Source organism: Lissotriton helveticus, chromosome 10 (assembly GCF_964261635.1).
Source record: "Lissotriton helveticus chromosome 10, aLisHel1.1, whole genome shotgun sequence".
Lineage (NCBI taxonomy): Eukaryota > Metazoa > Chordata > Amphibia > Caudata > Salamandridae > Lissotriton > Lissotriton helveticus.
The window spans coordinates 242679242-242707230 of NC_136071.1; the positions used below are offsets into that span (position 1 = coordinate 242679242).

The 27989-nt window shown below is 44.8% G+C and overlaps 1 protein-coding gene across 6 annotated transcripts in view; it reads right to left on the minus strand.

Moving 5' to 3' along the window:
• Positions 1-27989, minus strand: part of USP22 (ubiquitin specific peptidase 22) — a 502385-nt gene that overhangs the window by 134989 nt on the left and 339407 nt on the right. For all 6 annotated transcript variants that reach the window (XR_013602089.1, XM_078665231.1, XM_078665230.1 and 3 more), the window contains one exon: positions 11680-11785. Coding sequence is in view for 5 of the 6 variants with exons in the window: in XM_078665231.1 (XP_078521357.1) it covers positions 11680-11785 (106 nt within the window). In the remaining variant the exon portion in view is untranslated. The remainder of the gene's footprint in view (positions 1-11679; positions 11786-27989) is intronic.

A 27989-nucleotide genomic window follows, 5' to 3' on the forward strand; every position in this document is an offset into this window, starting at 1 on the left:
ATGAGCTCCCCATCCCTGGAGAGATGCGTCCGTTGTCAGGGTAATCTGCGGCACAGGCTCTTGGAACAGTCGGCCCTTGCAAAGGTTGTGTGGAGTCCACCAATGCAGAGAGTCGTATGCCCGACTGGTAACCAACACTAGGTCTGTCAATTGTCCTTGAGCCTGTGTCCACTGATTCGCTAAGCACTCCTGGAGCGGGCGCATATGTAACCGTGCGTGCGGGACTATGAAGATGCAGGAGGCCATCATGCCTATCAACTGCATGAACACTCTCGCTGGAAGCGATTGTTGTGGTCTGAACTTTTGGATCAGAGACTGCATGCTGTCTATCCTGACTTGGTTTGGCTGAGCCATGGCCGTTAGGGTGTTGATCGTCGCACCTAGGAACTGCCGGACATGCGCCGGCTGAAGATGCGACTTTGGGTAGTTCAGCGAGAAACCCAGATTGTGAAGAAGGTGAATTGTAGTGGACATGTCCGCGGCGCACTGTTGCTCCGACTTGGCTTGCACAAGCCAGTCGTCCAGGTAGGGGTAGACATGGATGTTCTGCCTCCTGAGGTGCGCTGCTACTGTCGCCAGACACTTGGTAAACACCCTTGGGGCTGTGGTGACTCCGAAGGGTAGTACCTTGAACTGGTAATGCTCGCCTTGAATAGTGAACCTGAGGTATTTCCTGTGGGACGGGTGTAGTGGAATGTGGAAATAAGCATCCTTGAGATCTAAGGTTGCTAAGAAGTCCCCTTGGTTTAGCAAGGGAAGAATCTGTTGGAGAGTGAGCATGTGGAAATGTTCTGATAGTATATACAGGTTGAGGGGACGTAGATCTAGAATGGGTCTGAGAGATCCGTCCTTCTTTGGAATAAGGAAGTACAGTGAATACACCCCTGTACCTTCCTCTCCCACCGGCACGAGCTCGATTGCGCCTTTTTGCAGCATCACCACTACCTCCTGCTGCAATAAGAGCAAGTGCTCTGCGGACATAGGTCTGTGCCTTGGCGGGATGTTGGGTGGAGTGGATTTCAACTCTAGGCAATAACCATACTGGATTAGTTGTCGCACCCACCTGTCTGTGGTGATGTTTCTCCAGACGGGCAGGAACTGCTGCAGTCTCCCCCCGACAGGTGTTAAGTGGTCGGGGGGCAGTGACAGAGAGTCACTGTTTGCTTGGGGTAGAGGAGCGGGAGCTGTTGTTTCCTCTGCCGCGACCTCTGTTGCTGTTGTTTCTGTAACCTCCCTTGTTCTGTTTCGTGAACGAGGATTGTGCTCCTCCTTTTGAGAACTGGGATTGTTGAGCCATCTGTCCTCTGGTGACTCCACGTGCACCTGAGCGACGAAAATTGCTGCCACGAAACTGTTGTGACTGTAGGGCCCCCATGGACTTAGCAGTCTCTGTGTCCTTTTTAATTTTCTCTAGGGTGGTGTCAACATCTGGACCAAACAGACTATCAGGATTGACTGGCTGATTAAGAATTGTTGTTTGAATATCCTGTTTAAACCCTGAGATGCGTAGCCACGCCTGTCGTCTCAGCATAACGCTAGTGTTGATAGCTCTAGCAGCTGTGTCCGCTGCGTCAAGGGCACACTTGATGGCTGCGTTTGAGATTAGCTTCCCCTCCTCAATAAGCAGTTTAGTGCCCTCTTGGAACTGTGGAGGCAGGTGTTGTATAATCTGTTCTAGGGTGTCATAGTGCGCCCTATCGTAACGCGCTAAGAGTGCCTGTGTATTGGCAATGCGCCAAAAGTTTGATGCCTGCGCAGCTACTCTTTTGCCCCCTGCCTCTAGCACTTTAGACTCCTTATCCGGGGGAGGAGCTTCACCCGTGGTTTGGGAGTTGGCACGTTTCCTGGCATTGGCGACCACAAGAGAGTCCAGTGGCAACTGTCCCCGAATGTATGCGGGGTCTGCAGGTGCAGGTCTGTACTTCTTTTCAATACGTGGATTGACCACTCTTGCTCTTGTAGGCTCCTTAAATATGTCCCCAGCATGCTTGAGGACTCCTTTAAGCATAGGCAGAGTCTTTACTGTCCTTTCAGAGACTGAAAATGTGTCGAAAAGGAAGTCTTCCTCAACCGGGTCGGCATGCATGTCCACATCATGATTGGCTGCTGCCCTTTCGAGTAGTGCATGAAAGCCTGCTGAATCCTCAGTTGGGGATGCACGTGCATTAAAGAGCTGCGGGTCCTGCCCCACACTTTGGGTGCCTTGGTCACCAGTGTCATCATATGAATCCTGTTGCGCATCAGGTTCGTTGACAGGGAAATTGTATTGCTCGTCCTCATCGTACCCCTCACCCGCAGAGTGTTCTGGTGAGGGAGTAGGGCTCCGTCTCGGAGGAGGCTGGATTGGTTCCATGAGGCCTGAAGCATCAAGGGGCACCCTCTTCTTTTTCAGGGGGATGACATATGAGTCCACTGACTCCGAAGTGATCTTCCTCTTATAGAGGGTCAGTTTCCCTGTGTCAGCGTCGATGAAATGCTCTGAATCATCCTCAGATTCGAGCACCCGACGTGGAAGAGGGCCAGCCGGTGAAGAAATCACCTGTCTCGGCGCCGATTTTGTGGAAAAGGCTTTCGGCGCCTCCTTCGGCGGCAAAAGAAAGAGAAGCTTCCCAGAAGGTTTTGCTGGAATGTCCTTTTGCGGCTGCGGCGATGGTATCGGAGCCGACGGAGCAGAGGCCTTCTCCCTGATTCGCTGTAGTGAGTCGGCGATGAGGGACGCCTCACTCACAGTTTGTTTTGGCGCCGTCGAGGATGGTCTGATCTTTCCCTCGGATCCGACATCTTTGTGGGCCTTGTGCGCTTTGGTCGCGGATCCCGTGGACACCGACCCCGATTCCTGGGACCGGGGCGTCGACGTGGCAGCCTTCGATCCGAGCGCTTGCGGAGCGTCTTTGGAGCTGGCTTTGGCGTGCTTGGACGGCGGCGCAGCCGTCGATCCGTGCCGACCATCGTTCTTAGAGGCCCCCTCCACTGGCGTCGATTTCGATTTTGCAGCGGCGGAATCGACGGCCTTCTTCGACTTCTGCGGACCGGAGGTCGACGGAGTCGATGGAGTAGCGGGCACAGTTGTTTTTGCCGGTACGGCAGCCATCTTAGGGACACTCGAGTCCTTAAGTTTCAGTTTCGTTTTCGGGTCGGCCATCTTAGGTGTTGTCGATCCCGATGGTTTTGGTTTCGGTTTCGAAACAGTCTGCTCGGCAAGTAAGTCCGTGGCCGGGCCAGAAGGCGGGGCCGTGGCTTGCGGCAACGGGTCTTGGGTAAGGCCAGCAGGCGATCCCGTGACCCGGTCGGTATCTTCGTAACCTTCGGGGCAGAGCTCGTCCCCCGAGCTATCTGCCGCGGCCCCATAAATCTCATCGTCGTCCCCTACCTCGTCGACGTATTCAAGGCCTTGACCCACGACTCCGTCGTCGTCTCCCGGATCCGCCTCGACCTCCGTCTCGGGTGGGGAGATTTGAAGATGATGACCCCGGTCCTCTTCTTCCTGGTCTCCGAAGATGTTCTCCGGATCCGGGGCCGCTTGTTTAGCTTCCATGCGCACCGCGCGCCGAAGCTTGAGAGTCTTCTTTGAGCGGAACTGTGCACACAACTTGCACTTGCCGTCGTCGTGGTCAGGCGAAAGGCATTTGTTACAGACGGGGTGTAGATCGATGTGTGGGTACTTGGACCCACAAAGCGGGCAGTGCTTAAACGGGCTCCGCTCCATGTCCGAAAAGTTTTGCAGTCGTGTTGCGACGAGAAGGCCTCAAAGTCCAGAAAGCGAATGAAACTCCGCTTATTCCGGCTCCAATAGACGGAAGACTCGAGACCGTGCGCAAACAATACCGACGCAAAAAATCGAGGCCTTTTGGCCATTAAAAGTAAGTTTTACTCGGTTTCGACAGAAAGACGTCGAGACCACATCCGAACCCAATGGCGGAAAAAAACAATCTGGGGATGGAGCCGATGCCCATGCGCACTGTAGTCCAGGGGAGGAGCCACCCATCTCAGGATACTTCGAAGACTCTTCCAGGACAACAATGTGCGATCATCCGGACCCAACACTAGGCGGCGATCTAATGCTAAGATATGAATTTAGCAGCCCACATGCCTCGAACTGATGGTAAACCCTCATTGGTGGAGCAGATCTAGTGACCAGTGTGTGTTGGTGACACAGAGGCAGGATACTGGCTTTGAGAAGCTAGTCATCCAGATACGGAAAGACATGTATGTTATATCTGCAAAGATGTGCTACCACAACAGAGCATTTAGTGAAGAACTGGGGTGCAGTGGTCACCCTGACTTTGAACTAGTAATGTTTGCTAGCTATGACAAACCAGAGGTATTTGCGGTGTGCTGGGTGATTTGGGATGTGAAAGTAATGTTTGGAGGCGTGGTGATGAGCTCAAGATAACCAAGTTGGATAATGTCCAATACCCACTGATTCAATGTTATGGATTGCAAGGTGAGGAAAAACTGATGAATGTGATCCCTGACAGGTGTGAGATGATCAGGGGGAAGTAGAAGGGAGTCCCTTCTTGGTGTTGGTTGGGGCACCATGTGAGGAAGCCACTTTGCCTCGACCTCTGGAGTTGTTACTCTCATATGTATATGCCTTTAAAATAACCTCTTGAGGAAGAGTTGTGAATTTGTAAGAGGAGGAAGAGGCATTGAAAGATGCTGCTTTGGAGACTGCCCTATATGAGGAGTGATGAAAGGAGAGAGCACCTATAGGCTTAGCGACCTCTGTGTCCATCTTCATCTTCTACAGTGCTTGGTCCACTTGTGGGACAAACAGGTGTTCCTTGTCAAAAGGGACATTTAAAAGTGTCTGCTGTACTTCTGGCTGAAAGACAGATATTCAGCCAAGCATGTGTGCGTAACAGGACACTGGTGTTAATACCCCTGGCAGCTGTATCTGTGGAATCTAAGGCACACATAATGGAGGAATTGGAGAGGAGTTGGCACTCTTGCTTAAGTTCCTGCCCTCTTTCAATGCGCCTCTGGGGGGTACTGGAGGAGTTCCTCCATCTCCTCCCAGTGGGTGTGATCATATCTGGCTAAGAGGCCTAGTGTATTTGCAATCCGCCAGTGATTGGCGGACTGCATTACCACTTGTTTCCCTGAAGCGCCAATGAGCTTAGACTCTTGATCGGGAGGTAGAGCTTCAGCAGTGGTTTGTGAATTAGCACTTTTATGAGTATTGGAGACGACCAAAGAGTCAGGAGGAAGTTGCCCTCGAATATAAATAGGGTCTGAGGGTGCGGCTTTGCATTTCTTACGGACCCTGGGAGCGATTATGCATGCTCACACAGGTTCCTCAAAGATGTGATATGTAGGACATCATGCCCTTCGACATAGTAGGTATTGGGAAGCCCAATGTGTAGTAGATATGGCGTCAAAATGCAAATCCTACTCTATGGGCTCTTTACGAAGCGGGATTCCATGGGACGCAGCAGCTTCAGTGACTTGTTCCTGATATCAGGTGGGGTGATCAGGAGGTGATGGTTTAACAGGTTATATGTCTGGATCAGTATCCCCTGGGGGATCAAAGTCATAATTCGTCCAGGCCCCCAGCCGTCCTCTGCACACGCCCACTGTGACGTCGGACCGCCAGGGGCCGTCCGACGCATTAAAGAGGTTAACAGGCACCAGCAAGTCAATTGCTTCCTCAAAGGAAAGTTGGTGATTCGATGTAGGAGACGCTAACACTACAGTCTTTGTTGGATGCACCCAGTCTGAGGCTGGATATGTAATCTGCTTTTGTTTTGGATCGAGACGTTCCTGCATGGTCTGGAGGATTGGCTTCATGGAGTACTGGGAGCAGATATTTTTGCAGGTCCCGAAATTTGCGGTGTCCATGTAGATTAGGGTTTCGGTACCGCAGTGGCCTGAGCTGGGAATGTGGAGGGTTGGCTCGATACGGAACTGGATGGTCTCGCCTGTGTTTTCAGTGCCAAGCCAGAGGACGGGACTGCCGTAGCTGATGTTCTTTGCCGACCATGTCCTGTTGGCAGTGTCAGCCCGAAAGCATAATGTTCAATTGTAACAAAATGTGTTTGAGGTGGCAGGGTGGGGACGCAAGTACTCTTGGTATGTTGACTTGGTGGAAGATCCTGCATTTGGAGGTTGATCTTAAAGTCGGAGTCATCCACAGAAAAAGCCTCATCCTCAGAGGCTTCAAGGAGTTCCTCCTGCTCCTCCTTGACATCTTGTTGCTCAAAGAGGGCGGGGGTGTTATCTACCTTCTGACACTACGATGTGCCCTTCGGTCCTGTAAGGTCTTCTTGGATCAAAGTGATCTGCAGGTCTCGCAGTCTTCTTCCTTGTGATTGGAAGACATGCACAGGCCACCTAGTGAGATTGTGGTTACCTTTGACAAGGTGTTTTAACTTACTCCATTTTGAATATACATCGTCATTTTGGGCTCTCATTTTATGCCTCCTTCAGAGTATGAGGTTTTCGTTTCTTTTCAGCACAGAGCAAAACAGCCTTGCTGGAACAGAATGTGTGGGATTTGCGTTTGGAGGCGTTAGATAGGAATGTACTTCTCTGTCTCGGAGTCAAAATTCAGAGGGCTGGCCAGCTTCCGTCTTGACCTTGGAACAGACTGGTATGCCCATCTTTGGTTTTGCAATAGATGAAGGCAGGGGGAATTTCTAGGAGTCTCTCTCCGTGTTAGTAAAAATTATTAAAGACAGGACGTTTTTGAGTTCCTACAGAACCGCATTCGTGGGGTGGATGTACCATCACAAAAAAGTTATGTTGTCCCATTGAGACTTCTGGGTGACTGACAAAGGGCTTCCCAGTCGAGCTGACCAGAATGCTGAACTCAAAGGTTATGTTTTCATGTTGTGCTCTTCATAATTGATGTTCTCATTTGACAGAGTTTATTCATGGCATATGACAGTGCTTGTTTCTTGCATTTGATGTCCATTATTTGTTTGTCTTCTACTTTCTTATATTTGACTTGTGAGTTTTTCGTTATTATTTATTTGACTTGTGTGTTTATTATTATAATTATTATCATTTGAGTGTTTCACCTCATGCATTTGAACTTGTGAGTTTTATTATTACTTGCTTGTGTACACACTTATACATACATTTGCATGTAGTTTTACCGCATTCATTTGACGTCTTCTACTGAATGCTGATTTTCTTATATTTGGGAGTGTAAAGCAAGGCAAGCACCTTGGGCAGAAACGGAATGCAGTCTGTTCCATTAGCAGGGCATTTTAGGAGATGGAAAAGGAAAGGTAAGCCCAAGGAACGCCGTTGGTGCGCGTCGATCTGAAGTGCGAAAGGCTTCCAAATTTCAAAACACAAAGATGGGAACAGGTTTGATTACAACACAGATGAGAGTAAATGTAGATTACAAAAAGCTTAAAACAGCCTCGAACCGGACCACAGTAATATACGTCTGAAGCAGACGGCGGAAAGAAAATCTAACAATGGAGTTGATGCCCATGCGCATTGTCACCAAGAGGAGTCAATATCTCGTGACTCAAAAGACTTCTTTGAAAGAAAAAAGAAAACAACGTGCACACATAGGGGCCCAACACTATATTGCAGATATATGGAAAGCATGTGTATCTACAGCCACACATGCCTTGAACATACAATTGACTGACTACAATTACAATATAACTTTTCCAACGCCAATCTGTTTATACGGGTATAAGGGTTATCAGTAATTCAGCCACCATGGATGTTCCTTTGCTACCTACAAGCTTTGTAATCTGTGCTTTTGTTGAACTGTTATTGTAACTACCGTTTAATGTAACTGTGACCAATCAGTCTCCAAGTGCACAGACACCCAGAAGGTAAAGTTCACAGGTTATAAAACTGCAAATAATTAAATAAAAATTAAAATGAAGGTCTTAGTATGACAGATTTAAACTCTGTGGACACAGATCCAATGGACTGAAAGGGATTTAGAATATTTGGGATCATGAGACTAACCGTATCTGCTGGGAAAACATCTTTAGGTGATTCAGATGACTTGGTTAACAGGGGATCTTTGGTTTAAGACAAGCTTATTTCTTTGAAAGCTGTGAAGAAATTGCAAAGTAAAGAGTTAAAGGTCTCGTTTATACCGTTACAAGGGAATTTCTGACCATCTCTCTCCTGAAGAGCCTGCCTTTATCAAAGAAAACAATAGAGAAACAGCTAATGCTTGAGTGTGAATAACAATTTCCAACTGCTTGGGTTTGGATTTTTGAATGTGAGCAAGCAGTATCATCTCACCAAACCATGAAAATATCCAGGATGATCAGATCGTCGAACAAGGTCATAACCATTTTGTCAAGTTAGTTAAAGCCAAAAGAGGTGTTAGATGGACAGTACGAAAGAACAAAACTGAACGTAACTTGCAAGGAGAAGTGAAGAATGTCAATCCCTTCTAAGACAAGCCCAAGGTTGAAACTTTCGAGGTGAATGATCCTGAAAAATGAACAAGACCATATCACCCCCTTTATTATGTCCTTTTTTAAAAGCTTACTGTAAAATATAATTTCATCCTCCATCAGTAATAAATACCAAGAGTCTGTTATAGCAAGCATATGCAAAGATCTACTCTAACATCTTAACTGCGAATTTGCATTAAAGAGACAGCAACACATTTCCAAAGGGTATGCAGTTCACAAGGAAGTAAACAAGTCCAGATGTTTCCAGTAGTCTGGAGTAGAAAAGGTTTTAATCCCAGAGAACATTTCATGAGGTTATATCAAGCATTCAGAAACAGGAGAAAAGTTCCACTAAGCAGTTGACTAAAACTGGCAAGTGTGTGAATTAGCATGACAACTGTGCTTGACATACTGTGGTTAATGAAAATTGCCAAGACCCTAGTTTTACATACTGGGTGAGTTGTGTATTCTGGCGTAATTGTGCTTTACAAATATACTGGGATGTTGGCAACATTAAAGATGCAAACAAAGTGTGTGCAATGTGCTACCTGAGGTCTGAGACTACGCTCAATGGCCTGAACCCATTTAAGTACCAGGGGTATCACTCCTATCTACCTACTGAGCTTAACCCATTCCAAGAACACCTGATCTATTCGAACAGATGTCGTCACCTCAGACAGGCTGCCATTTTATACTGTACAGTAGCACACTGGGCATCATATTAACGGTCGCAGTCTAAAAGAGTTATATAAAATTCTAATAAAATTGTCTGCGTCCATTAAAATTGGAGTAGAACTCAAATATATCCTGGAGGCACAATGGTATTTGATTCCAGGCCCATGAAATGTGATAGTGTTTTGTTTCCGGATACATACAGTCTGAGGGGATAATAGCAGACAAGAACATCTGAGAGCATGTCCTGACAAGATTTAAAATTGCAGCGTCAACTATTTATTTTTCATTACACAAAACACATGCATCATTCTTTTTTAATTTCCATAAAATCTTTGACCTTTACTATGAAAATCCGAGGTGTAAATGCACTATTGGCTTATTCTTTTCAAAATAATTACTATGGAAAAAAGTCTCAACCTTCCCATACCTCCACACTTGGCCGGGCTTGGCTCACTCACAACACTTTTTTGGTTTAACGGGAATATTGGTGATTTTTTTGCTAGTCTGGGCTACTTTTCTTTCTGCAATAAACCTGGATTAAAGCATTATCCGGATGTGCTTTGGCTATTTATCACATTATTTTATTTAAAATAAGCTGTGATGAAAGGGACAGCTTGTAAAATTGAAAGGTTGTCATCTTAGGTTTCGTCTTTTCTATATAAATGGCTATATAAATATGTGGGTATACCACACTGCCAATGCAGCAGTTTTTAAATGTCTTTATAAGCCACAGTAAACCAAGAGACTTGAAAGAAGATCTCAACTTGAGGCCTAACCAAAGACTTATTTCATTCCAAGAGGATTCTTAAGAGGTACAAGTAATTAGGCAGCTTATGTGACTAAAAGTTAATCAAACTTTATAAGCATGAGATATTTCACCATACAGTAATTTTCCTAAAAAATACGTATTGCAGGTGAAACAAAAGTAGTAAGGACATACGAATAGCAGTCACAATTTAAAAAAGGTATTATTGAATAGTGGCTATTTTTGGAAAAAGGAAATCGAGCAAAGAAAATAGTTACTTACCTGTATTCTCCAGCGTAATAGTGGCTATTTGTGGAAAAAGGAAATCGAGCAAAGAAAATAGTTACTTACCTGTATTCTCCAGCTTTGATATCTTTCATAGAATGCCTTGAATCAATCCAGTTCAGTTGGCATCCCCACGTTAACATTACTAAAGCGGTATCAATTAAACATAGCTTAACAGTAATCTACTGCCTTCATTGAAAAAGAACCAAACTTAAACCAATGAGGGGAGAGCACAGTGAAGACCCTACTTCCCTAGAGGCCACCATTCCTCAGATTTTGTCACTATTATGAAGGATTGAAATGACGCATGAGCATCTTGCGGGAGTAGTGCAAGTCAACTGTGAATCTTTGAAAGATACCAAAGCTGGAGAACTGCTAGTAAGCAATTATTTCGTTCTTCACCATTGGTTCTTTCAAAGTTTCACATGCTTCAAGCAGAACATTAAACCAATATAGAAGCATAATAGTCGATAGCTGGTATAGCAAAACTGAACTCACCTTACTGAAATAGATGATTGACCACCTGTCCCACTGCGGAGTCTCTTTGTACTGGTGTTTCTTCACAATGTTTGGCAAAGGGGCAGATACCTCCGGGCTGCTGCACTGCATATGTCTGCCACCAGCACTCCACTGAACAGTGCAGTAGAATTCTTATGGAGTGCGCTGTAACAGGACCTTAAAACAGTCTGTCGGCTTCGGAATGATGGAAAGTTATTGCTGCTACAATCCTGCATTGTTATACCTTGTCTAGAGATAGACTGTCCTTTTTGAGGATTTCAGGTTCCGACTAATTCGTCACTTTACAAAAGCACTTGGTTCTATTTAAGTGGAATTTAAGATACCCCTAAAGTCCAACCTGTAGTTAGCTATTTTGGCTGCATTGAAAGGTTCTTCAGTATCACCAGTTTATTTAGGTGAATGTCCTTAGGAATAAAAAAAAAGTTTGTTCTTAATGTGACTGAAGGCAAAGTTTCCACCTTAATGATTCAAGTTTGGCAGGCTACTTAAGTGACAAAGTTTACAGCTTCATTGTTATGCGTAACATTATACTGCTATGGTAATTTTACAGTGGAGCTCACAGATCAACAACTGGGATAATTCACGAAGGTAAATCTAGGCAAGGTACAATTTGGAGAACAGGTTCTTGACAAAGTGCTATTGTTAAATGTAGTCTGATCTGGACACAAGATGAATGAAGTCACAGGCTATATTAAAAAAAGAATTAAATGGGCAAATAAATATGATGAAGGTTTTGGGACCTTCCAGGTGGCAATATTTCTTTATCACATCATCAAATAAAAAGAAATGTATAATTATTTACAAGGCAAAATAAAATGCTGCTTTTTTGCATGTAAATGACGGTATGACATTTGCAACCTAATATCAATATTGTGACAGATGAAGCAAACTTTCCTGACGTCCTAGTATAGAGAGAAGCAAATCTATAGACCTTGCATACATTAGTTACACTCACTGCAATATCTTTGCTTCCAAGACATAGCAACAGAGGTAGCCAAGAAATTAACAGCGGCACACCTCTGAGTAGATACTTAATAGTTAAAGAACAACCCAAAGAGTAAATACACTTACTGGCAGACTTGACACGTGACGTCAGACTGCAGTCCACCTGTAAAGATTTGGTCTATGATGCAGTTACAGTGGTTGGGATTGTTGGCCTTTTTCCCATTATCGTCACCTTAAAATAAAAACAGATGGAAATGTTTACTGTAAGTTAAAAAAGGCTATTTGTAGTCAAGTCAAAATTAAAGATAAACCAGCAGTATCAGCTTAAAATACATTCTGCACATCTACTCACACACAAGAGCCCTGACATGTATTATCAAGAACACCAAGAACCATGACATCAGACTGCTCAATTTGCAAAAGGGTTAATTTTAGAAGGTCTATTACACGTAGGCATTTGGTCAGATAGTGGGCACTTGATCATCCAATGAGCATGTGGGTCAAAAGGGGTATGCAAGCCAACACATCTAATCAAAATATCAACTATTATGCAGTTGTATGCAGGAAGCGTATTTCCAATTTAATATGAACGGAAACCATTAGAGTTCAGTAGTCTTCTCGGGCAAATAGAGCTCAATTAACAAAGTAAACGTAGCACAATGGCCTAAATCCTTAGTGGACACTTGGGACAAAAAAAATAAAAAATCTGACCTGGATGCTGGTAGACCTTTTGGTTCAAAAAGGGGGGTGGTGATAGACAGAGTATCTGAATTAAGCAGAACACTCCTACCCAGTCAAAAGATCAGGGCTTGATCCATCACCGTTTTTTAGCTCACTGCACCATCCCAGTTCAGAACCTGGCTACATGCAAATTAGTCTGGCCCTGGCCCAGTGCATCATGGGAACAGGGCAGACCAAACTACCAAGCCAATTCTTTACTGGAAAGGAAACAAGCTTCCGGGGACCGGTTTCTGGCATTGCAGCCGTCTTCGGCCCGGCTTGCTTGAATCCTGATGGTGCAGTGAGCAAGGGACTCACATCTGAGCATACCCTTCCACACTTATGGTGGCTAAAACGATTCAAAAAGGGGGGTGGTGATAGACAGAGTATCTGAATTAAGCAGAACACTCCTACCCAGTCAAAAGATCAGGGCTTGATCCATCACCGTTTTTTAGCTCACTGCACCATCCCAGTTCAGAACCTGGCTACATGCAAATTAGTCTGGCCCTGGCCCAGTGCATCATGGGAACAGGGCAGACCAAACTACCAAGCCAATTCTTTACTGGAAAGGAAACAAGCTTCCGGGGACCGGTTTCTGGCATTGCAGCCGTCTTCGGCCCGGCTTGCTTGAATCCTGATGGTGCAGTGAGCAAGGGACTCACATCTGAGCATACCCTTCCACACTTATGGTGGCTAAAACGATTCAAAAAGGGGGGTGGTGATAGACAGAGTATCTGAATTAAGCAGAACACTCCTACCCAGTCAAAAGATCAGGGCTTGATCCATCACCGTTTTTTAGCTCACTGCACCATCCCAGTTCAGAACCTGGCTACATGCAAATTAGTCTGGCCCTGGCCCAGTGCATCATGGGAACAGGGCAGACCAAACTACCAAGCCAATTCTTTACTGGAAAGGAAACAAGCTTCCGGGGACCGGTTTCTGGCATTGCAGCCGTCTTCGGCCCGGCTTGCTTGAATCCTGATGGTGCAGTGAGCAAGGGACTCACATCTGAGCATACCCTTCCACACTTATGGTGGCTAAAACGATTCAAAAGGGGGGTGGTGATAGACAGAGTATCTGAATTAAGCAGAACACTCCTACCCAGTCAAAAGATCAGGGCTTGATCCATCACCGTTTTTTAGCTCACTGCACCATCCCAGTTCAGAACCTGGCTACATGCAAATTAGTCTGGCCCTGGCCCAGTGCATCATGGGAACAGGGCAGACCAAACTACCAAGCCAATTCTTTACTGGAAAGGAAACAAGCTTCCGGGGACCGGTTTCTGGCATTGCAGCCGTCTTCGGCCTGGCTTGCTTGAATCCTGATGGTGCAGTGAGCAAGGGACTCACATCTGAGCATACCCTTCCACACTTATGGTGGCTAAAACGATTCAAAGCCGGGCCGAAGACGGCTGTAATGCCAGAAACCGGTCCCCGGAAGCTTGTTTCCTTCCCAGTGTAAGAATTGGCTTTTGTAGTTTGGTTTGCCCTGTTCCCATCATGCACTGGGACAGGAACAGACTAATTTGCATACAGCCAGGTTCTGAAACTGGGATGGTGCAATGAGCTAAAAAACGGTGTTGGATCTAGCCCTGATCTCTTGACTGGGTGAGAGTATTCTGCTTAATTCAGAGACTCTGTCCCTCACCACCCCTTGTTGTAAATAATAGGTAGACCTTTTGGGACACAGGTAGACAAAGTAATAAAACGTAGGAAGGGTGATGGAAGAACGGTCTATAGGTGATTGGCACAATTTTACAATATCTAATAACACAGATTAGGGCAAGTCTCCCCTACCTTTCTGTTCAAAATGTTTAAATGAGTGGGAGAAAATGGCTCAAGATCAGACAATTTATAACAATTTTAATTGTTCAACAGATAAAAAGCTTCAGAAATCTACTCATCTTGTAAGAAGAACAAAAATGACTCGTTCCATTTGGTGTCATGCAAATTATGTAAGGATTCTCATATCATAGCTCTGATAATAAGTTCTCTGTTATGGCAGTTGTAATTATGTTTGGGAGTGGTAATTATGTTTGGGAGTGGTTTCCAGTTAGGCTATGATTATGTCACCATTCCCATAATACAGTCTACGAACATACCAAGGGTCTAGCTATATCAAATCTTTGTATATTCACAGTTTCTTGTAATTAAAAGCTTAGTTTATGAAGTTGGATCTGTATCTACAAGCTCTCGGATCACTGTAAAGCTTTTTGTGTGTCAGCCAGAGCTTTGGTTATAAGTGTTAAGAATGCATAACTTATGTCTTGCAGTCAGAAAGACCTCTTGTGGAAAATACCAATACTTTAGAGGCTATTTTGGATGAGCCCACTACTTATTATTTGCTGGCTTCTTGTCCATCTGATCTGCTTGCTTCCTATTCTATGGCAAAGGTCTTCAAACTTTTTGATGCCGAGACCCCCCCAGTCAAAATGTTTTAGGCGTAAGGACCACGACAAATCATTTTATGCGGGGGAAACAATATTAAACAGAGTTTTGCAAACAAAACGCTTGTGGGTGACTGGTTTGGTATCAGAGGCTTACTACACAGTTCAAACAAAAAGTCTCCAAAAAGAATTAACCAAAAATTCACAATGGTACTTTCACAAATCAAATATAATTTAACAAAACTTATTTGGATGAGAACACCTTTCTGAACCAATGTGATGGTGTGCCTGGTTTTCTCCAGAAAGAGAGTCAATCTGATTGCACCTGATAAATACCAGTCGAACAACCAAATATAGCAATAAGTAACAAAGCAGTGGCCAATCAAATTTTTGCAAAGGGCTCTCTACTGTGCAGCAACACGTGCTGCTGATTTTTGGTAACTAGTGAATCGGTTGAGCTATACACACTTTTGTTTTGTTAAAATCAGCAGTTTATGTAGAAGATGATTGACTACGTGGCAAATCTATATCTATGCGAAAATCGCTGCAGTTGCACAAATCGCATAATCCCAGAGGCCCTGGGAATAATGGCTGTAATGCATGGGCTGCAACTTGAGTGCACGGCATTCGAGAAGAACAATAATGAATTTCATGGGATGTGGATGGCTTGGCTTTTACAGCTGCATGGAAGTGGAGGTTGCTAAACATTCTTCATAATTAAAACATACCATTTACAGTCAATGATGAAAGTTTGCGCTATATAAAACACTGTAAAAATATATATATATTTTTTTTAAACAGTATGGTCTAAGTAGGATACTTTCTTTAATTCTAGGGCAGGAAGTGGTCTCTTAATCTTTCACACAGTTCTAAAAAGATTTTTTCTTTTTAACATTATGAAAACAGGCACTTCTATTTTAGAAAAAACTGACTGTTTCTATTAGTTTGCTGCTGTTGACTTCAGTTATGTTTGGGGGGCGGCTGAAGGGTTTGATAGTGTGAGCGCTTGGGCGGGTAAAAGGTGTGGCTAAAAACGAAATATTCTGTAAGTTTATTAGGTCCTTCACAGTCAGGTAGATTATATATATATACAATATAATATAAGGGTCAGCTTAAACTAAAAATCAAAACAAAGTGCTACTCAGTGGGCAATGCAATGTAGTACATTATTAAACCTCTAGTAGTTAATCCACCTTAAATGGTCTGTGTGTAACTAGAGGGTGTGTATTTTTAGTGCTACGAGGTCACAGCCTGTGACAGAAAGCACTGTGAATTTGCAAGTCATTATACTTGCATTACACACAGTATAAGATTAACTGCTACAGAATGCGCAAAACGTTTTACAATCCAATGGTGCTTTCAAAATATAGATTTATATAATACCCAGACCATACGCAATGCAATTTTGTACAAAACTGTCCCTTCAACACCTCCACGGGGATTGTAAGCGCTGTTTAATTACAATTAAAAGCAATCACTTCAGCGACCAGTAGTCCATTCAGAAACAACTTTTCTAGTAAGGTCTTTCAAAACATTGACATTTTTGGAGAAAATGTATTTGAATATGAAACTTAAGTACCCCACCATTTTAACTTATTGTCGGCTCCCATACAATGCATCAGGGCTACTGATAAGAAGTCAGATACAGTAAAGTCAGAACAGAAATTTGCAATGTGCCTGCCTGGGTATAAAACACTCCCATTCTTCCAACACATTTCATCGCAATTTATTTTTCAGCTTGCCTGCCCTACCCCGGCTTTCCCTTTTTTTCTTACTCCTTACTGGCCTTCCAACACCTCTTCAGGGATAGTAAGCGATATGTAAATTAATTACACTTAGAAGCACATACTTCACAGCTCATCACAAAGCTACCAGTGATTTGATCAATGAATGCCAGCACCAGCTACCAAGCATCCTTTACAGTTGCAAATTGCTCTTTAAATTTTAAGATTAACTCGTAGCGCTTATTTCCATTCCTTTCAGGCAAGCAGGCATCCTGGAAGGAAACCTTGTTTAGCTGTCTGATCAGCTCCGGTGTCATAGCACAAGAGAACACTCCCTGAATGGCACTGCTACTTGAAGTATTTTAACTTTCATAATGAACCGTCCAGGGACGGTTTTCTTTTTCGATTCCAGGCAGAAGTGAGGCCGGGGAATGCGCGACCCCCTTCCTGTGACCCCTACGGCCCCCGCAGTCCTGCCAAGTATCACGCATCACACGTGACTCTAACGCATTTCAGTGTGGTGATCCGCATCACCGCACTGCAATACATTGTCACGCATTTGCACAGTGTCTGAGCGTCACCAAAGCACTGCCTAAAACGGTAATATTATGGAGTGTGGTAGCTAGCATTGCAGCGCGGGCTGCTCCTACCGGTTTGGTGCTGTAGCTGCTGAGCTAGGCTGAGTGCTGCTAGGAAGCTCCAACGTATGAAAATTATGTGCCTGTATGTCTCTCCGCTCTCGCACGGAAGTGCGCAACGGCTACTAACATCCAGGGGAACCCCAATGAGAAAGCCATACCTGGCGCTGCCGGGTGACATCAGGTCCTGCTGCGCCTGCCGAAGACGGGGAGTTTAATTTGGAACTGCTGTCCGGCTCCTGCATCCTGCGGCGCGTGCGGGCGCCTTACAGTCTCTCTCTATGGACTGCACTGACTTGTGCAATGGGTATGGCAGCTCGCACTCGCAACATAGACTGCCGCGCATTGTGTGATCCCGCGATAGACCCAACCTCACCGGCCTTCTTGTGAACTTGCAGCATTTCAGGTACAGTTATGGCAACATTATATTTATGGCAGAGCTTGCATGCAGGCGGCGGCCTCCGCACGCACATGATTGCAGCCAGTAGTGGGCTTGCCAATTGCCTTGCGCCAGTCCAGTAGCCACAGCCCGCCCTAACAGCCCCCAGCACCACCATCCAGGTGTGTGGAGGGCAGGGACTATGTTAGGCCTCATCTGCCCTCCTGCCTCCAGTCACGTGGGGGCTCTTTGTATTCCAATCCCTTGCGAGTGGCGGCACACTGACTTGGGAGAGCCTTAAGCCGACACAAATCATCTTTCAAGCACCAGCCACTGCAGTTACCGTGACTTCACTGGGGCCTGTTAGCAACGCTAGAAAACAGCCTGCAGTGTAGGATGACACTCAATGGCTGCACACACACTATTCCTCTCGGTGCACTGCAGAGCGTGATTATCTACTAACTCAGCCTTCCCTGTCGGTCATTTCTGGTATGGCACAGGTGAGTAGAGCAACAATGGGGGCAGTGTCAGTGCGTGGGCCATAGGCGTGTTTAAAAAGGACATTATTCTGCATGTATTTTCGTTAGTGTTTCACCTTTACACATCTAAAGCACGCACCTTAATTGAAAGATAAATGCAAGTTCAAGTAATCAGTGACAAATACACTCTTACATTGTGAAACCTCACCTGGTTAATTCAGTCTTCCTGCAGATGTCTGTCTGTTTTTAAGGAGAGAAAAATAATTGAATCCTGCTTGGCGCAGCAGGGCATAGTGACTTCTCTATTGATAATGCTATGACATCCCCTGCTTCTGCGACTGAGAAAGCACTTTAACTATGCAAGCCATTGATTGTAATGCGCACAGTAGTAGATAATGGTCACTCAAAGTGTCAATGATTTGGCCGTAGAATGTCACTCCTAAGTATACAGAAATCCTGGAAATACCACACAATCAAACTGAACACATGGCAGTTATAGAGAGTCATGATAGGGCGGACAGAGTTCCCCAGAACCCACGGAGGGCTGTAGGTCGTCGAGGGCAGTGTGATGCCAGGCACTTAGAAGCAGTGCACCTCCCACATTCACACCTAAGTGCCCTTCCATTTCTGGCACTTTGCACCAGTTTTAAGTTCTTCTTAGAGTATCTCGTTGCTCAAATGGGTGGTAATTTCTGATATTTATAAGTTTCCGTAGTATTCATTGCTTGATTTTGATCAAATGAGAGTGTCACTCTTCGTTGTTGAAATGTCACTCATAATTACACTCAAATTTTGAAAATGTCACACTTAGCAATCTGAAACCTTGCCAGCTATGCCCCTGTGGGGGTTGCGCCCCACAGATTGAAGACATCTGCTCTATGGCTTTTCAAAATGCGGGTGTTTCTTTTCTAACCCTCTGACTCAAGGACTTAGTCAATTTACCAATAGAAATCAACAATTATGACCACCCATACACGACCAACCAAGCAATGCTGCACAGATTGTGTTTTGTAGTTACTATAAGTTACACAAAATGAGTTCAGGTACACAATGGAACCAAAGCCCCCCTTTTGTAAATGTATAGCTCACTAAGAAACAAGATATGTATTTTAAAAAGTGCATTTTAAAATCCTAACCTAGTGTATAAAATATGAATAGTAACCACATGAAATGCTAAAAGGGATGCAACCAAGCATGTCATGGTCAGTGTAAACGGCCAAAACATTTCTTGCACAGTTAGCGAGTTCTTTGCATCCTAACACCCTCGATCGATATTTAGGGGTTATACTAATTCTAGGTAAAGCAGTAAATGACGAGCCTGTATTTGAGTTTGTCAAGACAAATCGCACAGAATACCTATGTTTTCGTTATGAAATAAGTCAGTTACTCCCTATCACAGGTCATTTGGGAATGGAAAATTAACAGTGACATTCTGAAGGCACATCTCGCTGTCCCCGACGTAGCTGCTAAATGAGGCTGGGGTGGTGCTGTGAACTGGCAAAACCTCTGGTGTGAGAGTCCTAGCACATTGTCCAACTCGGACTATGGTTAGATACCTGGATTTTATGGTATCAGATCACCTATTATCTAATGAAAGCACTTGGAGACACTTAAATACCAACAAGACATGTTATGAGTACTTGTAAAACACACTATCACCCATGAGAGTATCCTGGCACAGAGTCATGGCGACAAATGAGTCATCTTGATTCACATATTGATTATATTCAACTATAGCTAAAAAAAAAAAAATTCTCTGCTTGGACAGTAAGTGGACATGACAAACAAGTTGCTTACCTACGGTAAATCATTATCTGGTAGAGACTATTTAGCTGCAGATTCCTCACCGTTGAATTTCCCAGGCGTCAGGCTGGATCTTGGAACTTTTGCTGAGCAATACCTCTTGCAGGTGACGTCGGGTGGCTGTATTCAGCTCCGCGTGACGTCATTGGCGTCCTCTGTGCCGGTTATGACGTTGCGGTGCCTATATAGGCGCCACCCAGGTGCACGGCCATCAGAACTTTTCGGTTTTTCCCCGCCAGAAGCACAGAGCCACGAAGTAACTGCCGTAGACGTGCAAAACTAGGGCCCTGAAAGGGGAAACCACCCATGTCTTATAATATAAGTCCACAAAGCGAGGAGGTATGGGTGGGGCTGTTAGGAGTCTGCCAGTAGATAGTCTCTACCAGATAATGCGCTACCTAAGTTAAGTAACTTGTTCATTTGATAGAGACTTCTAGCTGCAGATTCCTTACCTTTGAATTAGATACCCAAGCCATACCATCTCGGTGGTGGGTTGCGGATTCACACACTAGACTAATATGTCTTGCAGGACAGCACGGACAGAATACCGTCACTGCGAACTTCCCCATTAAGACAGTAATGTTTCGCGAACGTGTGCAAAGAAGCCCACGTCGCTGCTGGACAAATGACTTGGACACCCCAAGCCAAAGCCGTAAACACAGCCTTTCCCCTGGTGAAATGGGCTCTTGATCCCTCAGGGGGCTGTTTCTTTGCCAAGGCATAACAGATTTTGATGCAGAAAACAACCCAGCGAGAGATGGTCCTTTTCTGCATGCCCTTCCATTCTTTGCTCCCACATACTCCTCAAAGAGTTGGTCATCCACCAGGAACTCTTTTGTGCGGTCAAGGGAGACCGACAAGGCTCTTTTTGGGTCCAGTCGGAGGAGACTCCTCTTACTTAGAGGGATGCGGAGGAACAAAGAAGGTGGACAAAGTGATGGACTGACCCAGATGGAATGGGGTCATGACCTTTAGCAAAAAGGAAGCCCTGTTGCGAAGCACCACCTTGTCCGGAAAGGACATAAATAAGGAGGCGAACAAGATAACGCCTGCAATTCAATCACTCTCCAGGCAGAAGTAATTGCCACTAAGAAGGCTGTTTTGATGGTCAACAGCCAGAGGGGACAATTGTGCAAAGGCTCAAAGGGAGCACACATCAGATAGGTAAGGACCAAATTAAGGTCCCACTGTGGCATAATAAAGGGCGTGGGTGGAAAGAAGTGAGACAGCCCTTTTAGAAACTATTCCAAATAGGAGATTTGAAGAGAGAGGGCTGGTCTGGCAGCCGCAAAAAAGCAGACAGAGCAGAAAGGTATTATATTTAAATCAAAAGAGGGAGTGGAGAGAGGGAGTGTCCAGCAGGACACGGAGTGGATTCAGTCTCCAATAGTCCTATTTTATAAACATAAGGAATCCACCCGCAAGATATGAAGTGGAACCTAATTCAGTCTTACTAGTAATGTGGGTCCTACTTTGGTGGGAAGCACATTAGTCCTATTTTATAAACATAAGCAATCCACCCGCAAGATATGAAGTGGAACCTAATTCAGTCTTACTAGTAATGTGGGTCCTACTTTGGTGGGAAGCACATTGTGTTTTTAAAATACCCCTCACACACCAAAAGGGCCCTTGGTGTCATGCTTCATCATAGGGGTCTTCGCACCCCTCTACGGACCGCGGCGTGCTACTAACCAGCGAATACGCGGGAGCACTTGATGTGACCTCTATGTGTAGTGTGTGAGAGAGAGTGGAATTGAGTGGTAGGGTCAGAGGTGAATAGTGAGTGAATGTTAAAAAATACCTGGCAGGTAGGACTAGAAAGAATTTTAATAAACCCCCTGCTGGTATTGTTAAAAGACGTGAGGCGGAGGATTATAATGTATCAATGTACAAAAAGCCACCTATGTGTCTGTGTGAACATGTTTCGAAGTTGGACATTTCTTCATTAGGACGGGTACACAGATCCCTATCCTGCTCACAATCAGACAGTAAAATACTGTCACCACATAGGAAATGCTATGTGTATGTTTTATATGAAGTAAGCCTAATCAGCTCGATATGTGGACAAAATACTATCTTGATCTCCTGAAAAAATAAGGTAGAAAAAGAACAATAAACTGGATAGGTTGATTCCAGACAGGATTGTCATGACCTGTAAATGTAAAACATACTTAAATCATGCAACCCACGGTGGGCTAAAAAGGTAGTCGTGTAGGTGCAGTGACCTGGAAAAAACACTGAAAACACACAAACCAGTACACATACGCCACACACACATTCATAGTGCACTCTATTCCTGCAGAGTGTCTTTGTTGTGATATTGCAAGGAGAAAAATGCCTTCAAAAGTAATGCAGCATAATTAGCGATTCATACTTGCAAACCAGTGGTTTCAGTCCTCATGAGCCATCAAAGAGCAAAACGGAGTGGACTCTGTGCTTAAATGGGCACTCTGTATGTGAAAAGGTTGCCGTTATTAGGATCCAAATAGTGCCATAATTAGAAAAGAGGCTGGAATAGGGGCAAGGACTCGGCTATGCTGTACTTACATATGGGAGGATAATACCTTATCAGACCGTCCCCTCCGCGGCTCCATGGATTTGAAAGAGGAGCGGGAAAGACGGTATTTATTTTGTAGTGCCCTCGATTGAATAATTGGCCCTTGCGTGTGTATAAGACCGCATGACCATGTGGGCAGCCTGGGTCAGAGAGCCGATACTAATCGTCCGCAAAAGAAACTGGACCGCTAAACAAACAGCGTCTACTTCCGGTGTATGCTACCCGGGTATGTCGCTGCCCTCATGAGTCCATGGCTTCAGTGTGCTAACTGAGCATGGCATGCCAGAAGAAGGGAGCGGCAGCCTTAGTGAGGCCATACACGTCTCGTATTGAAAAAAGGTTCGCTAGTGGCTTCAATGTGCTAGCTGCGCATGCGCGTGCCAGAAGATGGGAGAGGCAGCCTTAGTAAAGTCGTATACGTCCCGAATTGAAGTAGGATGAGAAGGGAAAAAGGGTCGCTAGTAAGAGCGAGTCAAACGCAATAAACAGAGTAAATCGACAGTCATGCGAGGGTGTAAGCGGAGCATAAAGTGCTCATTTTGTCGGGAAAGTTAACATGAGCAAAAAAGGGAAATTGTTTCATTGCCCATATAAAATCGGATAAGATAAGGATATTGTTTCATTCGTAAACAGGTGGCTGATCTAACAGACAAATTGGTGGCGAGAGGCTATCCGATAAAGATTGTAGACAAATGCCAGAAGAGAGCTAGGAACCAGCCAAGAGAAGCACTCCTGGAAAACAAAACTACTACCGATACTATGCCACTGACATGCCTAACAACCTTCAATGCTATCTCCAACCAAATGAGTAGAAGTGTGAACAAACACTGGGCAATCCTAAATACAGGAAACTTGCACTGGGAAAAACCACTATTCTCCTTCAAAAAATCTCATAGCCTGAAGAACACCTTAGTCAACACAAGACCAAAAACAACTGAACATAATGAGAACCAGTCTATCACACAAAGTTGGGGACTACAATCACAGGACATTTCCGCTGTGGTAACTGCAGTGTCTGTCATTTAACCAACAATACAAAAACCTTAGATCTGGAAGATGGAAAGACCTGGAGACAAATGTCACACACTAATTGCAATAGCAGTAATGTGATTTACTCAATCAAATGCACCTGCTCCAAATCATATATCGGGATGACTTCAAGGAAGGTGAAATTGCGCATCTGCGAACATCGCAGTACTGTCCGCTGCAAAAAAAGTGCGACAAGACTAACAGACCACTTCCTCGAAGTACACCACACCCCTAACTATATGAGGTGGACTGTGATTGAACAGGTGAAAGCAGGATCAAACCTACAGAAATGCCTGTTCGAAAAAGAACAGCGCTGGATTTATAGACTATCCACGCATCTAACAGGACTTAATGACAATATACCCTGGGCAACTGTATTGTAATATGGAGGCTACCAACCCTGTAACTCTCCAAATCCTGCTCTGATGCCTTCACTCCAAAAAAGCCCCCCCCCCTTTTTTTGAACCAATAATTTTTTTGAACCAATAATTTTCTGGCAATCATAGATATATAACCCCTAACTGTTATATTGGGCTACTGCATCACAGTCTGGTGTCTTGCAACCCTTTAATTATTGATCCGACTGTTATCTACCTTTAGACACAACTACCAGTTGTTTTTATTGCCATTCCTACCTATTTTTTGTTCCTTAAATACCTTTCCTCAAAAAACCTGATGGTGACTCTTAATCTTAAATACCCTTGTGGTATTTTTATACCGTCGGGATATTCCTACAACGATTCCATCTCCCACCCGGCAGCTCCACAGCCTGCAGACACACATTGTGTCTCCTATGGACCGCCGTACTGGCGTCCCATTTCGCTGCCTAACAACGAACTGCTACGTGCACTGCGAAGCCCCGGCCTCTCTGGAAATCAACGCCGGTATTATGGCGCGCTGGCTTTTGATTCTCGTAGCGGGGAGCACAGAGCGGAGAGTAGGTAGACTGCCCTTAATCCTCGGCGAAACTAAGTATTCTCAGCCGCATTTCGCATCGCTCATCTGCTCAACACGAACAATCAGATAAGCCTCCCATATCACCTCAAAGCACCATCCATTATTGGCGATTGGGCTAACTTTTACCACGGGCGGTAATCCTGCCCGTCTCTTGATTTATTTACCACAGATTATGTTCTCCCGCTGAGATAACCTTCCCTCTGCCCCCACGAAGCGTTTCAGACCCGCAATAGGAGTAAGATCCCTTCCCGTGATTTTGTGTGTGTTCGTCCTGTGTTATAATTCTAAATGCATGCATTTATGTTCAGCTCACGATAATATCGGTGAGTCCGGATGGGTCACCTACCCATATTTTGGATGCGAGTGACTTATCTAATTATAAATACTGCCACCATGCACTACATTGATCCAGTGTGTCTGAGTGAGCGAAAAAAGGCTACCATATAGCACCTGTGAGCCTCAATTATATGACAAACAAGCGCTTTTATGTGCATAGACCAGAATAGGTTGGTTGTTTATTCAGAATGGGATTCGCATGAAGCATGCAGACACGTGAGAGTCGACACTACGTTACAGACACGTAATTTATTTGTTATGGACTGTTTTTCTTCTATTCCTCCCAGGTCTTGCTCTTTTCTCGCCTATTTTAGGTTTGAGATTACGCCAATTGCCGATTTTTGCAATTAGACAAAATGAATCTAGGAGTGGCTGCTCGTTAGTGTGTGCAGACCATCCATTTTCCTCACTTTTGGTCCGGACGAAAACCTGTGATTTACCTTCATGGTTGAAACATGTAGACCATTTACATAGATACTCATGGTCATAATCACCTACTAGTATCTTTTCACCCTTTTTTAATATTGTCCAGTAGCCCTTGAATAAAGTTTTTTTCAGTTGGTCATACCAGGACAATTTTGAACATCACTTTTTACACTTTACACTAAAAAAACCCCAGCTCCACTGTAGTTCAGGTGTCGCAGCACACACTGATGGCACACGGCCGTCAGGGTGGACCCCGATGATGAAGCATGTCACCAACCAGGTTGGTGAGTGCGGGGTTTTTATAAAAGGAACATTTTCCTTTTTTCATTTGCCATCCCATTCAGAACCTCTCCTTGAGGTAACGGTGGTGATAATCCTCCCTTTGTTTTTCTATATTGTTTCATTCCTCATATGAAATAGCTTAAGGTAAAGACACAGGTTGTTGCTAATAAAGGCCATCCAATTAAATACACATACATATGATGGCCACAGATTGTAGGGGTATACCCAACAGTCAGTGTGCACAGTGTCAGAGATGCCAAACATTATTTAAGGTCTATGCATGCAAGGGACCTAAGCTAGGTAATACAGTAAGAGCACGGCATGTCTGAGGTGATCATGTTAGTTGAACATACTCCACGGTATATCGTCGTTCAGGCCCACGGTGTTGGTGCATAATCTAAACACCCAACGCTCCTCTTTTTCCAAAAGGCCAGTGTCTGCTGACAGTTGTTCTATTACTGTCCAGAGGAGGTCGTTGACCCCATGGCCCTCGGTCAGGTAGTGTGTTGCCATCTTCGTGGTGCTTTTTTTTGCACCTGACATTACTTTTGTGTCCTCCAATTCGTACCTTGATTGGATGTGATGTCATCCCTACGTATTCCAGCCCTCATGGACACGTAATCAAATAGATGACATTACGACTATTACAATTAGTACATTTCCTTTGCTCCCACTCACTGCCATTCCTGAACTTGATCCATTTGCTTTTTCTGGTCAGGTGGAATGTGCTGCAGTTGCCACATGGGTGGTGGTCTTTGATTGGTTGTAGATTTGGAGTTCCTCTGGTCATGGTGGTCTCCGTTCTTGGTTGAGTATGGACGATCATATCCGAGATTTCTGCCCCTTTTGTGAGCAAACATTGGTTTTTCTAGTTTGAGGTCGCCACAGTTGAGGATACTCTAATGTTCATTAATCATCTTGGATATTCTGTTGGAGTGCGTACTGTATGTGGTCACACAGACTGGTCTGGCATCCTGGTCCTTCCGGGGCCTGTCCTCCAACAGTGCTTCCCTGTTGTTGTTGCGTGCCCTTTTCATGGCCTTATCAATGATGGGGATGGGATAGTTTCTGTGAGTCAATTTGGTTTTGAGTCTGACGCCTGTTTTTTGTAGTCAGTGAGGTTGGAGCACTTGAATCGCAGGCGAAGGAACTGCCCGTAAGGGAGATTGTCGCGTAGATGACGTGGGTGGAAGCTATCATATAGCAACAAACCGTTCCTTGCGTTGGTTTGAAGTGTGTGGTAGTAGTTAACTTACCACCTTCAGGGTAGATATTCAGATCCAGAAAGACTAAATGTTCCCTTGATACAGTGCAGGTGAATTTCAGGAATGGGTCCTGTTTAAGCCAAATCAGAAATTGGTTGGATGATTTGGTGTCACCTCCCCAGATGACCAAGACATCTTCAATATACCGCTTCCAGGTCTTGATGTTATGCCTAAAAGGGTTATCCTGGTGGAGGATCTTACTACTTTCCAGATGATGTACATACAGTCCTGCCAGACTGGGAGCAAAGGTGCTCCCCATGCTGGTACCGTGTTTCTGGATGTATACAGTGTTCTCATACATAAAAAAGTTTAGTCAGGGCTAGTGAAATGCATTCCATCACTAGATGCCTTGGTGTTTGATACTCCCATGGGTTGGAGAATAAGACTTCCTCTATAATGGAATGTCTCATCATGGGGCAGGCTGGTATAGAGACTACATCAAGACCTATAAGTAGTTCTTTCAGAGGGTCAAAGTTTAGTCCCTGTAGTAGCTCCAACACAGACTTTATGTCTCGCAGGTATGTGTTGGTTTTCTGTACCAACGGGCGTAGAAATGCGTTGGCAAATTTTGATAAAGGCTCCAGGATGGAGCCGATCCCTGGCACTATGGGGCGGCCCGGTGGATTTTCCAGGTCTTTGTGTATCTTAGGGATTATGTAAAAGTACGGGGAGATTTTTGCACCCGAAATTCTGCTTCTTTTTTCGATATCTAGTTGTGTGTTGAGGTCTCTTCCACCATGCTGGTGATCCTTATCCTAAAAGGTTCAGTCGGGTCTTCGAGTAATGGCGTAGTTTCTCCCGTCTCCCAAGAGTCTCCTGCATCAATCTCTTTAAAGAGATCACGATCAAGCCAGCGGACAAGGGTGGGGCAATAGTGATCCAGACCTCCTTGGCATATGACCATGAATGCAGGAGACTCTTGGGAGACGGGAGAAACTACGCCATTACTCGAGAAGACCCGACTGAACCGTTAAGGATAAGGATCACCAGCATGGAGGAAGAGGCCTTAACACACAACTGGATATCGAAAAAAGAAGCAGAATTTCGGGTGCAAAAATCTCCCCGCACCCCGTACTTCTACACAGTCCCTAAGATACACAAAGACCTGGAAAATCCACTGGGCCGCCCCATAGTGCCAGGGATCGGCTCCATCCTGGAGCCTTTATCAAAATTTGCCAATGCATTTCTATGCTGGTTGGTACAGAAAACCAACACATACCTGCGAGACACAAAGTCCGTGTTGCAGCTACTACAGGGACTAAACTTTGACCCTCGGAAACAACTACTCATACGTCTTGATGTAGAGAGTCTCTATACCAGCCTGCCCCATGATGACACACTCAACATTATAGAGGAAGTCTTATTCTCCAACCCTTGGGAGTATCAAACACCAAGGCATCTAGTGATGGAATGCATTTCACTAGCCCTGACTAAAAACTTTTTTATGTATGAGAA